Below are 19,077 nucleotides of genomic sequence, written 5' to 3'. Positions count from 1 at the left end.
TGCCATCTTTCACAACATTAACATTGTATCCTGTTGCACACTCAGCAATAATAGAGCCATCTTCCCCGTGTCTCAAGTTACTTATTTTGTGTTTTTTCGGATCCAATTTGTTAATCAAAATTTTGCGAGTATCTTCGCTACTCTGGTTGGACTCTTTTGGCTTGATCACAATGACCGGACGAGCCTTATTAAAGCGATTTTTTTATTTCTTGATGTATTTCCCTCATATGTTGCACATTTGTTACGTACATATACAACTTAGATAAATGCAAGAATTATCGAAATCTATCCATAATTCTTAGAAGTTGAAAATATGGAAATAATGTAAAAAGACGGTATACGTTTGACGGTATTATTTACTAGATTCCGAGAATCATACCGCAGCCCGTTCAATTTGAATGGTGTTTATTCTACCCCCAGTATATGTTCATATTACCCCCGGTCACATGTTCATTTTACCCCCAAATATATGTTCATTTTACCCATGTTTGAAACATTGGCTCTGTGGAAAGAAATTTTCAAAACTATAATAATTTTGATACAATTTTATTTCCTTCTCAATATTTCAACTTGTTACTTTGCATAACATCCTTCTCCAATTCTAAGCAATTTAGAAAGAACCTGACAGCTTTATTGAAATTATGAAAATTGCTTAGGGTGTTCATTTTACCCCCAGTTCCCCTACTCATCCATTGTTAATGTTGATGAACTTTCCAATAATCGGGTTGATCTTTCCCTTGCCTCTCAAAGTACCACCATGTGCATTTTTTTTCTTACAAAATGTTTAAAATAATGTGTGAAACTAAGACATTGGCCAATAACTACACTCTCTTTAAAAGCCCATGGATCTCTTCTCGTTATGAGAATAGACGACAACGTTGATTATTGGGGAAAAGGGCAAACAAACAACGTCCCACCTGATTTTACAGCATAAGCTACTCATATATGTATATACTCATCTACGCTATTTGTGTAATATACCCAGATACCCGTGTCGAAATGAAATTATATCTAACAGTAAGCCCCATAATCTAGGCACAGTACTTTGACGAAACACAAAGGCCAATTTGGGCTGGCGATACGATTGTGTTTCCCGTACCTCCTCAGTAGGGTATCCCATAAAAAAATCAGTGTTCGACCCTATAATCAAGGATATGCATTTTTGTAGAACATATGAACTTTCCAAAAAATCATTTGGAGGTTCCGCCCGATCGATTTATTAAAATGGCCATTTTGAATAAATTTTGTGCCAATATTTTAAAACATTTTTCTGACAATTTTTATCTTTATATAAGCATTATTTAGCATTTGTGCAGTACTTGTTTTTTTTAAATATTTCATTCGTTTTTCTGCAAAACTGTTTAAAATCCATAAGACACGATTTTTTTGTTCATATTTTTGTATTAAATTTTCTATCTGGACCATATGTACGATATATATTTCAGTATCTGAAACCGCTATCCTTTATTGTGGTTTGAGTAAATGGGAAAACTAAGATTTATGCACGATTTGTTAATCAATCAATATTTTGCCGCGTATTCACCGATATAGAAGAATGGTAAGTATCAAATTGGTAATATCAAACATAGCTCGAAACATAATTTGCAAAACGAATCCAGCGGCAGAATTTTATTTGATGAATGCTCTTAAGGATATTTCTGAATTGAATAACATTTCAGGCTATCAGGGCCCTCTTTTTTTCCTCTACAAGAAACATCTTTCAACGCAGCCACGATCCTGCTATAAAAATTTTATGGCAGGATCTGCAAACATGAATTGAATAACTTTTTTTTTAATTAAGAAACAACAAATTTGAAAATAAAACTTCCGAATTAGACCTCTAAGCCCTTCTGGAAATTATTTTAAGTTAAAAAAAAAACTCAAAAGCAATTTCCGGTATTGAAAGAAAAAAACAAATTATTACTAGCTAATTGCAGAAAAGCGCAAAAACTTGCTATGCAGTTTTCGAGCACGCACAGTTTTAATTTATGACTCACTAGTCCAATTGAAAATCAAGTTTTTTTATGGAAGAAGAAAAAAAATCAAGAATATGAAAGCCCCTGGCGATGATGGATTTTTTCTGGGGCACCCTCTTCTTTTGGCAATTGGTAGAATGTTTCGTGGAAACTGTAAGCACACAGGAAAAACAAGTGGAAAGGCTTAATGAAATGGAAGACGCTTTTGTCTTCTCATATCTGGGGAGCGGCGTTTTCCCAGACATATGAGGCGTTTAGTGTGTGCGCATTCAGAGACCATAAATTATCCGACGTCATTGGAGCAAATATACGCATAATCTGTTATCTGTATAGCATAGTGGCAAGACTTGACGTAGCAAAAAAAAAAACACAAGAAACGAGCGAAAAACTCACAGACAATTAGGAAAGAACCTCATAAAATCATTCCATTTGCTTCCTATCAATGAGTGAGGCCGTCATAATGCTCCGTTGCTTTATGGATCAATAGTTGATTGAGAACAACTTCACAATGGAGAAAATGTTGGTCAGCAGTTGGATGCGAACGATGACGGTGCCGGCGAACAGGAAGGCCAATTGTCCGGCGGCAACTCAACTGGTCAAAAAAGGATGAACAGAGATAAATAATTATTTCCTGTGCATTGGCGTTTATTGTGGTGGATGTGATAATGAGCCTTGTTCGAGCACCATTGAGGTTCGGAAAATCTGACGTCGATGCGGAAATGTGGCAGGCGCTGGTGCCTGATTAGGGACTGCATTACGTGTTACTCGATGGAGTACTTGTAATTTCGTAGTTACATATAGTAGCCACGTACTCTAACCATTCGGCTAAGGAAGGCCCCCACATGTACACTAGAGTGATGCAAATTTTAAAATGTTGGCTCCCCTATGCTTAAAACAATTTATGTTATGGTAAATAGCATCCTCCCATACTTTGAAATGGTTTGGAAGAAATTTGACTGTGCACAAGCAATTTGAAGTTTATTTGGAGATTACTATGGAAAACGCCAACTCTTTGTGTCCAGGCCTCTATCTCTTCGACATAATATTTTATGGAAAAAACAAACGACCTCTGCTCATGTGAAATCCTTCCAGCTCACGCTATGTCTGAACCAGACGATTATAAAAATCGAATGTACATCTGATTTTTTTACGCTAGAGTTTAGTATTTGGGTTATATTTTCATAATCGGAAAGTTTTAAAATATTCCATCGGTAAAATTTTGATTTTTTCCACTTTTTAGTCATTTTTTATACTAAATCCCATGAAAATCAATTTTTTGACGCATGGACGCCCATACAGAATTGTTTTTTGCCTGTAAACATTCTGAACTGCTACAGAAAATGTGACGCAATACATTGTTAACAAAACGTTGATAAAAGCTCAATTTAGTTTTACCAAATTAGGATGATAGTGTTTCTTTTACACCTAGATATAAGAAATGAATTTAATGTGTGAAACGGTTCCCCATCTTACTCCCCTTTTGGCTTTGTCATGGTTACCCTAGTAAGTACGAGTAACGTTAACTCAAGCCACTATAATTCTGAAACATATTCTACATCAACGTTTACGGCTGTTGATATTTGTCTGTGTTCCATATTATGAAACATGTGTTAATTGAAATCAATAAGTTCTCTTTACGCTGATTGAATTATCTTCCCCTCTCGGAAATGAAATTAAAAATATTTTTATCGAGCGTCCCACACATCTATCACTACGTAACCAATAGCTTAATTCTTTCAATGTGTATTATGTAAGTTTCACAACTCGGACAGTAAGGGATATGCAGTATGAAATATACATTAATTCATGCTATTTGCGGAAGAACAATAAAAAGCAGATACTTTATAATCATTTATATAAAACAGAAAACGTTTACGCCTGAAACGAGTGCCGAAAAACGAGGTTGACTCAACACAACTATACGCATAAAACATACGGTTGAAAGAGTGGGAAAATAAATTTGTGGTTGGAAAACACTTGCGAAAACGTTGACAAGCGGAATGGTTGTGGCACTCGACGACGCGTACCAGATGTGACTCTGTAATCCACCATCCACGTATGAGATAGGTATAAGCTTTTCTTTATTGTAATTGTTGCATGACTTTTGTGATGCTTCGTTAACAGAGCATTTTTTAAAACACAAAATGTTAATTTGAATTTCTCCGTATCATGGCAATACAAATAAACTTCAGAGCCACATGTAAAAACCAAAGATATAAATTACCGGGGGCATTGCAATTACCCTGTCAAACTCTTTTTTCGAGTTATGAGAACGAAACATCACACAAAAATACAGATAATAAAGGACTGATTTCTCAGCCATTTATCACACGCGTAATTGAAGCACCGACATTGAAGCCCGACAGCCAGCAGCAGCCAGTTGTGACGGGAATACTCACTTAGGTGGTCCATTTTTATGTCAGAGATATCAAACTGTAAAATACTTAATTCTTCCCCCAAAAGCTAGTGCGAAAGTTTAAGCGGAATTCGTCAACTCTAAGGGACCGTATATAAATGACGTAGTATTTTAGGCGGGAGAGGGGAGTCTACGATTACGTAAAGAACCATGTATTAGGAAAATAGGATGTGATGGCGGAAAGGGGTGTCTTAAATCTGCCAAAAAAATATATGGGCAAAACGGTTCCAGTAGTATGTTCGACAATAGATGGCGCTGTAGTTGACAAATTTCTTTCATAATTGATTTGAAGATTCTCCAAACAATATAGAAGAGACTGAACCAATCCGGAAGTCTTTTCATTAAGAAACAAAATTGTTATACCTAGGAAAAATGAAATTCGGTGTTTAATAGTAAAATAAATCGACTACAGCGCCATCTATAGTCGAAAATAAAATTTGAATTGGTATCCCATATATTTAGACAGTTTTCTCCATACAAACTTCAATATTGTTTAGATCCCCTGAGATTTGACGGATTCTCAAATTTTCACAGTAGCTTCTGACGGTCCAAATGAACACATTTGAGGTATAACTCAAAGTTTTTGTGGGTTGATCATTATGGGCCACCCTACTTTTGTCAGATCGCATAATTTCAACGAAAAAACGTCCTTTTTTGCAACAGACCAATTCAACCACAGCAGTGCAGGCGAGCTGTTTATTAAATTCTCCAGCGTAATCATTTTCCGATTCTGTTTCGATTTCATAAAGCTTTCACTGATAGGATTATTTATATTTTTATTGGATTGTGTTTGTTATACGGGTTTCGCGAATTCGCCAGTAGCCTCTCGCCCTGCACTGCACTGTGAAAGCTTATGAGTGCACCAAATGCACCACTTACTTCTAACATCCTATCACCCAAAAGCGGCCTGTGTCAATATGGATGGATGAACAATCTGCGCTCATTTATTGCTGCAACGAAGTCTGGCAGGAAATTATTTTTCAGCCTGATCACACGCGTGGAATCAGAATAGTGCATCACGCGGCTATCTGTTCGTCAGTTAGTTGGGCAGCCAGCAGTGAAACGTGAAATTGTAGCGCGTTGAAAAACGGAAAATAAGACTACCGATAAATTCAACCTACTTTCATTTCGGTGGCGAATCAATACTTCAAAACTGGATAAATCTGCATACAGCTTACCTTAACCGAGAGTGTACTGGATAGTATGCGTTGAGGCTGACAGCTGCGACATTCTTCTCCCTTCGGGTGACACTGGCACGAAATGGCCAGAGAGCTAATGGCGCAGGCTGCCCCCGTCCCGTAAAACCGTGGCAGGCCTTATATTACGTTCCAAATCCGTCGCCTGGTTGTTCCATCTGGGCGGGAGTAGGCTCAGATGCCATTACCTGACTTGTACCGATCCGGGTTTTAACATAGTACCCCATGAAGGACTATGTCAACCCTAGCATGGCCTCCCTGCTTGCATAGATAACCATGGGATCATAAAGGCGACTATTCCAGCGGAGTTAGATAGCGGCTCTTAAGGGTACCCATAAGAGATGATCAACCAAAACAAACAATTAGCGGCATGTGAAGGAGGGGCTTCTGGACCCATCAGTAACCGGCTAAGGTTTCCGCCAAGAAAGAGGGCGACAAACATCGACTTAAGGTGAAGATGAATCGAAGCCAAAGTACAAATTTTCAAGAGCACGGATCTGGAGAACTAAACATCCGTTTGAGCTGAAAACCTATTCGATTGGTCACCACCAGCTAGTGACCAATCGATTAAGTTTTCAGCTTAAACGGATGTTTGGTTCTCCAGATTCGTGCTGTTGAATATTTGAACTTTGGCTTCGATTCATCTTCACCTTAAGTGAGAACAGTATGGACAAAACCCTTGACACTGTGACGGCGGCACGCACTGGCCGCTTCAGTGCAACATGTGAGGTGACCGATGGCCCGAGACTAATCGAGCCCATGGATCGGAATAGGGAGTATGCAGGTAGCTGCTGAGCAACTCGATGTCATCACCGAGTTTGTTAAGAGCAAAAGCAGTAAAGACTTGAAAACAAGTCTTCTGAAATAGCGACAATCAGTCATAGCTGCAAAGCAGGACTACGAAAAAGCCAAGGCAGAACTTGGCAAGGTAGAAGGCAAAAGAGACAGTAAGTTGTGTCAGACCAAAGCGTTTTCCTTCACAGGCAACGCGAATATATCTGATTATATTATTCGACACGCGATGCGAAAGAGAGGACCTTCCGAGAATGAATGCGTGGCGGGATAACCCAAACCAGGCAGTGCATCCACAGGAACCACGGTTACAAGGCAACAGCAACCCGTGTATACGAGTTGGAAATAAAGAAAAAAAAACAGAGAAAACCGGCTATCCACCTTAGAAAGGGCCCGCAGGACACCCAGGTGGTGGCGATCAGTCTGCTGGTTGCAGAGGCCAACAAAGCGAAGATTTCGGGAATACTCAAGATAGGCTGGTCGGTTTGCCGGCTGAGCAACCTCCTGAAGTTCAAGTGTTTCGGGAAGGGTCATAAGTCGTAGAATTGCAATGGTCCCGACAGAAGTAAGATGTGCAGAAAATGCGGCACCGAAGGCCATAGGGCAAGCGATTGTAAGCAGATCGCTAAGTGCCTAATATGTGTCGACAGAGCAGACAACGGACACTTAACGGGCGGACCCAAATGTCCGGGCTCAAGCAGAGCATCACAGCAGTCAAAACGGAATTAACACAGTTAAATGTGAGCCACTGTGATGCAGCTCAGCAGCTGCTTTGGCAGTCAATCACGGAAACCAAAACTGACGTGGTGTGTCTTTGGTGTTACTATCGGACCCATACCAGCCAACAACGGAAACTGGGTGGCGAATAGGTCTCAACAGCTAGCAGCTATAGGGACGACAGGACGAAACACAATCCAAGAAGTAGTCTCTACCTCAAATGACGGTTTTGAGATAGCAAAAATCTACGGCGTGTTCAATTGCAGTTGTTATGCGCCCCCAAGGTGGTCGATTAAGGAATTTTCCCACATGGTCGACGGGATGATAGTTAACACTTACTTCCCCAACCCCCTTTTCGACTATAATTTTAAAATTCAAATTGATGGTTCTCAGCCGTTTTTTGACGGATTTTGAAATTTTTTTCATGGATCGGTCACAAAATTCTTTTAGTTTCAGGGACTGAGTTCGACATTCTGGTAATGACCGTGGTTCCGGATATATTCAGGGGAGTACTGGGGTAACCTCCTTTGCCGTGAAGTTGGCCATTTTTTGATCGCATCTAAAACCCCGCTTGTGACACATGAAACTTCACGATTTTGCAAAATATGCACATTAGGATTCATTGTGAGACTTTTGGCCACATTGGGCACTGACATGGACACTCCGGGAACCTGGTGCCCCCGGGGAAGAGGACACTTTGCAGAAATGAACAAAATCGATCTTGCGACGTATCAAACTACATGTTTTTGCAAAAAATGTACATCGGTAATCATTATGAGACTTTTTGACCATATTTGGCCACTATCATGGGCACTCCGGGAACCTGGTGCCCCCGAGGAAGAGGACACTTTGCAGAAACGAGCAAAACCTATCTTGCGACGTATCAAACTTCATGTTTTTGCAAAACATGTACATTGGGAATCATTATGAGACTTTTTGACCATATTTGGCCACTATCATGGGCACTACGGGAACCTGGTGCCCCCGAGGAAGAGGACACTTTGCAGAAACGAGCAAAACCTATCTTGCGACACATCAAACTTCATGTTTTTGCAAAACATGTACATTGGGAATCATTATGAGACTCCTGAAGAGCAAGACGCATTCACCCCGAATTGTTTTATTATGCGGGCAATAGCACGCTGAAACTGGAACTTATCCAAACAATCTGAGCGCTCAATCGCTCAATGGATCATGGAATATCTTCCATGATAACTACAAGTCTGCATGTTGAAGATCAGGTATTTTTCGTCGAAGATCGTCTTCGGTAAGAAGGCTTATGTTTAAGAAGAGCGTGAGTGAGACATTTTGGATTTGAAAATCGGTTTTTCCGCTTCAAAACATTCTAAGAGAATTTCTCTAAGAACTTTTCATTATTTTTAACATGTATGTAAGCCGATTATCTGAACAAGTTTTGGACGAGGTACAATCATCTTTGTGCTAATGAATGACGAAGATAATTCGTCTGAGCCTGATTGAGACTCAAGAAACGGCATTACAACGCCCGAACCATGAGCTGGTCACATGAGATGGACAACATCTCGTTAATAATATATTGTGCTGGTCGGAAGGTTTAAACGTTTGGGATGGGGGATGCCCATCCGAACTAAAGGCTCACAGTATTTCCATTCAGGTATGTGTTTGAGATTGTGTTTGGCCATTTTCGTGTGCTTTTGTTTTCACATGACCGTCTGCTTCTCAGTCTCTTGGTCTTCAAGAAGGAGGAGGAGCAGCTCGTTATCATTTAGGGTTATTGAGTTTAGGCAGACGAATGATGGCTTGCTATTACCATTTCGGGTATAGACCATTTATACAATCGACCATCGAGAACGGCTCTGAGATTTCGCAAACGAAAAAGGCAAGAAATATTAAAATACATAATCACTGAGTAGCTCAATCATGGCCCGAGAACGAGACATAATCGAGTCCGATTGACGTCAAACCTGCCAGATATAAAAGCTTGAATTTTTCGATCGTGACGGCAATATACTCGACTTTCGGGGAAAACGCGCTGGAGCATTTTATATTACCTTACGTAATAATAGTCTTCATCATAAACGGTGAAGCACCATAATGTAGGTCTAGGAAACAAAAGTAAAACAGATTTAACTATTTTTATTCCTCGCTGAGCGAACGAACCACATGGCAGTGCACTTGAACGAATACCAGAAGTGGATAATTGGTGCTATCGTTAACGTATGCTGCACTCGTAATTAAGGTTGGTTGGTTGGTTTGACTTTATTAACGAGATTTTTAGCCCTGGGCTAGTTCATCTCGGGACCAACGGCTTTACTTCCCTTCCGAAGGAAGTCGTCATTACAACTTTTTACGTCATAAGTGACTATGTCGGGGATGGGATTCGATCCCAGGTCCTCGGCGTGAGAGGCGAGTGTTCTATCGTAATTAAGGTATGGATTGTGCGAAAATTGTAAATTTTATGTTCAAGTATGGAGTACTTTTATTTAACGAGTAGGATATAAATCATAATATTTGGATGAACTCTACGGTACCATACTGTGGTGAAACAACTGACTGAACAGTTAAATATTTCAGTTAAATCCTATGTAAAATTATCCTTGCTTGCTACTAACTCAAGAAGGCATTATTAGATTCAAGTAAATACGGGCAAATACTCGATACTTTTGATTGGACAGCAAGTGAAATTGTAATTGAAGTTTGTCAGTGCGGATACCAAATAGCTACCGATTGATGATGCAACCGTAATGTAGAGATGTACATCGAATTACAAAAATAAATGATTATTTTTTTCAAAACAAATATCTAGTCTTTTGATTTGAAGACAGTTTTATTTTAAAAAAGATTTAACAGTGCCAATAATAAAAAACACTATAGTTTTCATTCAATGTTTTCTTCAAAATTGGAAATACTCATATGATTAAAATAAGTATGAATACTTTTGAATCGATATTGAGTTGGTATCGTTGTCGGTCCGTTTTTGAAACTGTTTTTAAATTACCCTATTACTCATAGGATGGGCTTGTCGGCCTAATGGCTATCGCTACTGCGTCATAAGCAGAAGGTCATGGGCTCAATCCCAGGCCTGTCCATTTCCCCGTACTTTGTAGTTGTATCATTCACATGCTTCTATCTTCCGCTCTTAATCTATCACAGTTGATGTATTCTCTATTACCCGAGCAGAAGAAAATAACTACTGAATACCAAATTGAGGTATTCCATACCAGATGATTTCCAATACTAAATACCTGAATGAGGTATGAATTAGCCCTGCATAAGAGGTAAAATACCTCAAATAATATCTCAAGCATATTCTACGAACACCAAACTGATAACTAGATCAGGTATTGTAATACCTCAATAATACTTGATGGATTTTCATATAAAAATGAAATTTTTCAATTATAGTTCAATACCTCCAGCAGACCTCAATAGCTGTTTAATACCTCAATGAAGTATTTTTAATTGTTTTAAAGATTTTTTTCAATACCATTTTAATACCAAATTGAGGTATTGACAACTGAACAATACCTAATTTTGGTATGATACCAAAAAATGGTATGCATAAGTTATTGGGGAGTTATTTGTTCCTCCTCGGGTAACACTGAGGTACATTAACCTATTGTATCATTCTATGAGTGTTTTAATTTGTCGCGGCATTTTATCCCATCAGTGCGTATTCGATCATGTTCCCCTACCAATTCTAAAAGCACTTTTTTGTGAAATGTTCACGGGGGTGTTGTAGGACTATGAATATTCAATAAAGGGCCTTGTGGTTTACGAACAACTCCACACTCAATAAACGTAGATAAAAACCGCTCTAACTTACCTGAAACCCATCGTACGTCCAGCTCCCGAATTTCATCACACACGTTTGCTCGTCGAAGGGAAAATACTCCACATCGATCTCGCAGGAACTTTTGTAAATGGCCGGCGGTCGCCACTCGACCCGTCCGGTATAGTTGAGGGTGGCTTTCGTCGCCAGCGTCACCTCGAAGTTGCCGTCCGCGTTGTTGTACAGCACGATATCCGGCCGCCATATGTGATCCGAAGGGACGTGCAACATCTCCACTCCGCCGTACTCCTTCGGTTCCCACTTGAGTTTGTAATCGTACCACGTTTGCTCCACCCACAGATTCGTAGTCATGATTTGATTTTTCAGATTCTGTTGAATAGAATGGATTTAAAACAGGTAATATAATATCTAGTACTTGAATACAGTAAGAATAAAGACATTTAGAATATTTCGTGCTAACAATGCCGGCTTATACTAAGACTGATGCCATCGAAAATATTTGAACAAAATTGTAATAGCCAAAATGCTATTTAGTATACCTTCTGCTCTTTAGAAAAACATAGTTATGAAATTCTCACTGAGAAAAAACAGATTCACGACTACATTCAGCTAGGTGAGACCCTGATGAAGCTAATTGGGTTTATTCTACGAGTGGCGTGAAGTGAGAATTGTAATTTGATTTACACGGCGAATAACTTCGCTCGAGTCGAGAATTGTCACCTCGCTGTACGATACCGACAAGAATTCTCTCCTCACGCCACTCGTAGAATAAACCCAAATTACTTTTTTTTATAAAAACGACAGACTATTTACTTGATTTGTTTATTGTTGCAAACAAAGGTTGTTCATGCCATCATCACAACATCAAAAAATAGGGAAGTAATCTATAGCAGCGACATGGATTCAGACTAAAATAACTGAATTTTCACATATTTTCATCGCTATCAAAAAGCGATGCAAATGTTCATTTTACCTGCACTATGTGGGTAAAATGAACAGCGGTTGGTAGTTAAATGAACACCTCGCAAAAAACGTGAGTAAAACAAATATATCTGAAAAATTTCATTGCCCCACCGAAAATACATCAATTAATGATTGTAACCCATTGAAAAATAATTGTGAAGGTATCAGATTAGACATCATATCATAACGATATTCACCTCACTGAAAAACCTCAAGTCTTCCGAGCTCAAAGTTACGTCAGTTCTAGTTTTCAAACGTGGTTTTCTAAAATCTTAGTTTTCGTTGATATTTTGACTTCAATTGACATCCGTATCAACTCGAACACTCAGGTTTATGTTCTAAATCGTCCGTGCGTGATAAAAATCCACCGAAATTTGTTTTATCTTGGTAAAAGGAACGGTGTTTATTTTACCACCACTTCCCCTAAGTTTATTGCGACTGAGTTGCATTTTTCCGATGGAGTTCTCGTAAAAATAATTGTTGGGTGGTCATCCCACAATTGCTTAGAGATAAAACACCAGAAATAGCGCAAGCAGGACACCCGCATGAGATAAAAATGATAAGCATTATGCGTAGACAAGTTTTGTGGCCCAGAATGTCTGGCGATGTAGAGAATTGGGTAAAACATGAAGTCATGCGAAGAGCATTCGCCCCTAAATGTGTATGAGAAACCATCGCCCTCGACTTTAATCCTCCATATAATAAACTAGGAGATATATCAAGGTATATTGGGGCCTTCCTTAGCCGAGTAGTTAGAATCCGCGGCTACAAAGCAAAACCATGCTGAAGGTGTCTGGGTTCGAATCCTGGTCGGTCCAGGATCTTTTCGTAATGTAATTTCCCTTGACTTCCTTTGGCATAAAATGTCATTGTACCTACCACACGATATACGAATGCGAAAAAAGCTCTCAGTGGAAGTACTCATTGAACACTTACCTGAAAAGCAGGCTCTGTCCCAGTAAGGACGCAATGCCAAGAAGAAGAAGTATAAATCCATATAGAACTGAGAGAGACTCGCGAAGAGGAAAAATATCAACGTCATATGCAGCCTAGATTCCCCTCTCACGGAACGTCAAATGCAGCCCACCGTTTTTATGGCTGAAAAAGTGAAAAGTATTGTGTTCAAAGTAAACTGTTATTATAAACCTCAGTCGGCGGAGCAGTTTTTTCCAAAGTTGCTGATAAATCTAAGCAGAAGATTAATTATTTCTAATGTCAGCTACGTTTGCTGGCATAAAATTTCACTCAAATGGCTGTTTATGATTCGATGTGATGCAAACTTAATCATTTTTTGCTGAGAGGTTCATGTGAGGATTTGAACAGCATGCGCATAATTGATATAAACACAAAGTGGAATAAGAAAAAAACTCAGCAATCACAGAAAAAGAAGACCGTCTTTGCGAGTCTCGTCTCAGATATAGAAGTATACGTCCATATAGAAGTCAAGGTAACAGCAGGTTTGGTCCTGAGCACTACACAGTGATAGGGGAAAAGCACTAACTTCCGGCCCATCCATACGACTTTGTATGGAAATCCGAAAATTGGCACAGAATTCTTGTAGGTCGAAAATTAGTGCTTCTACCTTACAGGAAAAAACGGATGATTGGTCACCTGTTATTCAGAGGGGCAGCGGCTGAGACGCCATATTTCGCAAACCAAAAAAATCCGGCAATGGCGGGATACTGTTCCTCCTGGACAATCTAGCGGTTCTGCGACATCCGTACATCCCACAAATGAGAGCGGCGATGTGAGCGAGTGGCCCAATCGATTAAAGCGGCCTCCTTCATATCTGACAGAATATACCCGAATAGTAGAGTCTAATCTGGCAGAATAAATTACTCAGTCAGGGTTTTATTTTATGACTGTAAGTTGTTACGTACCATTATCATAACAGGACTTTTTTTCATTTATTCATGCCTGCTCTACTTGAATCCACTTCTTCATAGCAATACGAGCACGATCGCCTTGGAACTTCAGAAATTGTTCTTCAGTCTTCGGAATTCACTTCTTCATAGCACCGGTTCCTATGGACCAATGCACGCGTTCACTATTTGACGTTTTAGCGGTGCCGTGTTATATATGTGACCATGGAAACTAGTGAATTCGGCACCGCTAAAACGTCAAATTAGTGAACTCTTGCATTGGTCCATAGGAAACTTAATTTTTCATGACAGAAAATGTCATGGCTAGCTACGATCCCTTTCTTGTCCAAGTGATTAGAGCAAATATTGCTGTTTGCGTTTGACGTGAAAATCTTGTTCAAATGCGTTCCAAATGCGACAGCAATACAAAATAAAGACTTCCATGTTCCAGTTACCAAAAATTTTATGGCTTCTTTCTTTTAAGAGCAAAATTTAGAATGCCGTGAAAAGTGTGCGGCGATCTGTCAAACTTGGGTACCTTTTGCAGTACCGAGGGACCAAATGCAGTACCAGAAGTGGTACCCTATCTGAAACCGACTACTATGTATCTATTCGTCTCTAGTGAAACTCTACCAGGAAATCACCCATTGCACGGTTCAACTTCAATTGACATGAAGGTTTTTATTTCGTCTTTGGCTTCACGATACACACTATTGATCAGTTAATTCATCTAACATTTGACTGAATTCATCGAACGTCGAAACTGGAGGCGCTTGGCAGCTGCAAACGTTGATACCGTGTGGGACCGAAATCACCGTTGAACTCATTTTTTACGTCCGCAGTACCGAATATCTCTTTTGCTTCCGCGCCGTCTCCATAGCTTCCACGACCTTTTAAATGGCATTAACGGTGGGTCTACCCTACCGAAAGCCGAACAGCATGTCGCACAAGCCGTTTTCTTCCTCCATGTATTTCGTAAGCCTGTTTAGGATTACTCGTTCCAGCACTTGGCCAACTGTGTCCAGCAGACATAACGGTCTATATGCTGAAGGATCTCCAGGAGGCTTGCTTGGTTTTAGCAGCATCACCAGCTTTTGTCGCTTCCAAATGTCGGGGAAGTTACCCTCATCGATATATTTTTGCAGCACGATCCTGAACATATCCGGATTTTCTTGGATTGCTGCTTTCAGAGCTACGTTGGGGGATACCGGATTGATTAAGAGCGGTTTTTGCCACCTTGTTCGCTGGTCTTCAATCTGCTGTTTCAGCGTCGTTGCTGGCTCTCCGCGTCCTTCTTCTAGCCCGTAAGCAGCTTGCACGCAGATCGACAATCGTCGATTTCCACCAGTAGGCTGGGCGGCGGCCATGTCTCGGTTTACCCTCCCTAGGCATGGTTGCATTGCACGCTCATGCTAATGCCAAAGACAAATTAAAGACCCCCATGTCTTTTGAAGTTGCCCAAAATTTTATGGCTCTTAAGGTAATCTAGAATGCCGTGAAAAGTGTACTGTGATCTGTCAAACTTGGGTACCTTTTGCACTACCAAGGGACCAAATGCAGTACTAGAAGTGGTACCCAATCTGAGCCCGAGTGGGACGGACCTGCTAATGCCGCTGTCAACTCATTCGCTGTAAAGTGATGAGCATTCCGCTCCACCCTTAAACAGCGACGTTTTCCACCTCCGCTCTTTTGGAAGAGTCGCACACGCTTCCAACTGCCGTCCGTTACCAATATTGTACCAAAACGCTTGGTGTTCAACTGTGCATATATTCCCAGACAACAAGAAGTCACATACCGTAATTCGGGGTGTAGTTGATCAGTGGGGAGAAGTTGATCATTCATGTACCCACATGTATAAACTGTCAATAGAGCTATGATTTGATTTCAATTAGCACAATTTCTGTGACGTCGTATAACCTGATGGCTGCTGTTGATATTCCTAAGTTCGGATTGACATTCAAGATAATTATACCATGGAAAAACAGATTTTTTATGAAATGTTTGATGAACTGTTGAAGGGTTCTTCTCCAGATTCTTCTAGATTCAGTGACCCCAAATTTAGTGAATATCATTTCTCTTTATTTCAGGAAACTTATCGCAATAATTGATCAACTTCACCCAAGAATCATAAACTTCACTTTTTGATTTAAAATAAATGTTTTTGTTATTAAGTGAACATTTCGTCAAAATTTCGTTTGTATAATTCGATAGATATCCAACCAGTACATGTTTTAAAAATATTTGGATAATAATACATGAATTCTACTAGGAGTTATAGAACAAAATCGCTCGAAAGTCATCAACTTCATCCTATTTTACGGTAACAGTTGGCGAACGAAGTTGTTCATTTATACAAATTGCATCACATCCGCACTACATAGTGGATGTAATCGTTTGATCAATGACTTTCCTCACATAATACGCTATTTTATGAGTTCAAATGTATATTTCGTTTCGTCCCGCTTACTCGTACAAAGTAAGCCGGATCAATTGGTAGCAGCCGTCAAATCAACTTTGTTATCATAAATTAAGTCACATAAAAGTATAGATTAGTTCGCAATAAAATTTACACACTCGTATTGCATGCTCGTTTTCATCATATAGAATATGCACGTATATCGTCTCCACTTTTGTACGTATAAGGCCTTTTCGCGACATCTTATGCGTGAAACTTTGAACGTATAAGTATCGCATATTGCAAAAGGTTATACATTCTGGTTGTCTGGGTCCTCACTCACTCGCCTGTTGAAACTTCCTGACAGCCCAGGTCTACAAAAAGTTACGTCAATAATTGACTCTCGGCCATCCTGACGGTATGTGCTGGTGGTGCTATCGTTGGCAACATCTAAGTTTAGCCTTGCTAAGGCCTCCAGTAAACTGCTCCCTCATGAGTTGGTGAAACGACTGCCACATTCTATGGCCCACGCGTATATATCGCCTATGCTATGACGACTGGTCTACGGTCTGTGAGCTCTTCAGTCAGCTTGTCGAGCATCTCATTGAACTGGTGAATAGACCTTCGTGGGGGTGCGTAGCAGCTACAGAAGAATACTACGTTAATATTGGCTATAACAAAGTCTCCATCTGCACCATTTTCGCGTTGTCTGCTATACTGCTCCCATCGCCAGCCGGGACACGGTATTGCTCCAATATGATAGCCACATCACCAGGGATTGAATCCTGAGAAAATTGAGAGAATCTCTCATGTATCGCTCTCTGTAACTATCATAACATGCTGCACATTATGAGAGACTGTTTATCGTATACTGCTACAACTTTGATCAGATTGGGGGGATAGTAGTGCATGATAAAACCCCTCTAAACATGCTCCAAGCCTAGGGGACACTATTGCTATTGGAAGTTCGTGGATTGTTTATCGTGCCAGTAAAGAAAAACACCTATCCCCAACGGTAAACAAGCGAGAAAAATGGATTTTATCATTGCTCTCTCATTGGGGCTCTCGCTCGCTGCTTCCATTTATCAGACTTGTTACACCTTGCGATACAATGACGATCGTGGACCGCAACAGATGGGATGTTTGTCTTTGCTTGCTTTGATCGTGCTTCATACTCAAATGAGAGAAAATTCTGCAACGCCTGCACATCACACTTGTACTTCGCCACAGATTGCCTCAGCAAATGTTGTGCTGTGTCACAGCGGTTGAGGTTAATTTGAATTACCTCTACTGTGGTTTCGTAGCAGTCGCCTTTATGCAGGCCAGACATCGCAGGCCTCCTGTTACGTGATTGTACGTAAAAAGTTAAACTTTCCGTTAGCGCAGATTATATAATTTAGAGGCTTCCGGCAGGCTTGCGCTTTGTGGCCGTCTTCTCCACACCTTCTGCATAAATTACCTCTGTCAGGCCCCTTGCAGAATCTAGCAAGATGGCTGTACTCGAGGCATCTATAGTATGCTTCAAGTTTCTGAGAGGCACTTAGTGCCATTATAAGTGCCTTGATAGTCGCTTCAATCGGAAGTCTAATTGATGCTATTAGCATTCCGGATGGCCCCTTCCTTTTGCGGACCTGCATCTCCCCTAGTAGCACACATGTTATAATTGAGGCAGAATAACTCTTATATGACCAGATCTGGTCATATAAGAGTTATTCTACCACAATTATAACTTGTGTGCTACTGGGGTCACTTCCCTAACTCGCACGGCTCCTTCATGGCAACTCTTACATCTTCGTTCGTAGATATTTCATCCAGGTTCTTGCATTCAAAGACCGCCTCCGGGTTCACTTGTACCGTATTACTCATGGCTTTCTCGGTGAGCTCTTTGTAGGAAGAGCTGCTGGCCGTCGGGTCTCTTTTTAGCTCCAGGTTCATATCTCCGCTACGGGTGCGCCTGACTTTCCGCACGTCTGCACCTAGCTGTTCTAGCTTCGGGTTTGTCCACATGGCACGGAGAACCTTCTCGTACGAGTCATCGATTACTTTGACTATAAGCGCCTCGTCTCTCTTCCGAGCGTCCTTGTGTTTCTTGGAACCGCTCGGTCTTGCATCTCCTGGTGATGCTCTTGGCCTCTTCAGCGTGAAGGGCACGCTTTCCGTCCTCTGGGGTTTGTCCCTCTTTGCGTTGATTTCCGTTTCATTTCTAAGGCACTTTTGGCCCTCTTATTTCTATGGCAATTTTGGCCGCCGACAACTCTTTCTCAGACGATTCCGCTTTCTGTGCAACGGCCTTGACAGCTAGTCCAAGGGTACCTGGGATCTTCAGCACCAATGTCTTGAATTCGTGCAATTCGTCCAACAGTTTCTTAGCTGCTACAACTCTCGGTAGCATTGGTACTTTCAACCATGCGCTGACCTGAGCCTATTGTTGCTGCTGTTAAAGCTGCTACTGCTGCTGCTGCTGATGTTGCTGCTATTCCTCCTTATCGTGCTGCTGTTGCCCTAGCTGCGATGGTGGTGATCTTACTATGTCACCTTTGGCTAAAGGTTTCTTCGCGCTTTCTTCTATTTATATTAATCTTTCTTTCTTTCTTCTTTCCCCCTCTGGACCGCTATCATTTCCCGCCGTACGTAGTCGCCTTTTATGATCCCATGGTTATCTATACAAGCCGGGAGGTCATGAAATGGTTGACACGATCCCTTATGAGAATCGTGTTCAAAGCCGGATCGGCGTAGATCGCGATTTGACCGAGCCTAGTACTCATCACTTAAGATGGGTGGATTCCGAACGTTTCAAGAGGCCTGCCAAGGTTTTACCGGGACGGAGGCAATCGCACTATTACCCTTATCGCCGTCTCAAGTTGGTATCACCCATCCTTACTCGGGAGTCGGCTAATACACACTCACTCTCTAGTGATTATCATCTTTCATACAGGAGATTGTCAACACTGCTCTCAAACATACCTTACCAGGGGGCTGACACTACAT

The 19,077-nt window shown here is 40.7% G+C and overlaps 1 protein-coding gene across 1 annotated transcript in view; it reads right to left on the bottom strand.

Annotated features, from left to right (window-relative positions):
• LOC5564067 (acetylcholine receptor subunit alpha-like) overlaps window positions 1–19,077 on the bottom strand; it is a 698,646-nt gene that overhangs the window by 119,484 nt on the left and 560,085 nt on the right. The window contains exon 4 of the mRNA XM_021848318.1: window positions 10,903–11,238. Within this exon, the coding sequence (XP_021704010.1) occupies window positions 10,903–11,238 (336 nt within the window). The remainder of the gene's footprint in view (window positions 1–10,902; window positions 11,239–19,077) is intronic.

This window comes from Aedes aegypti, chromosome 1, assembly GCF_002204515.2.
Source record: "Aedes aegypti strain LVP_AGWG chromosome 1, AaegL5.0 Primary Assembly, whole genome shotgun sequence".
NCBI classification, from domain to species: domain Eukaryota; kingdom Metazoa; phylum Arthropoda; class Insecta; order Diptera; family Culicidae; genus Aedes; species Aedes aegypti.
This window is presented reverse-complemented; position numbering and strand designations above follow the sequence as displayed.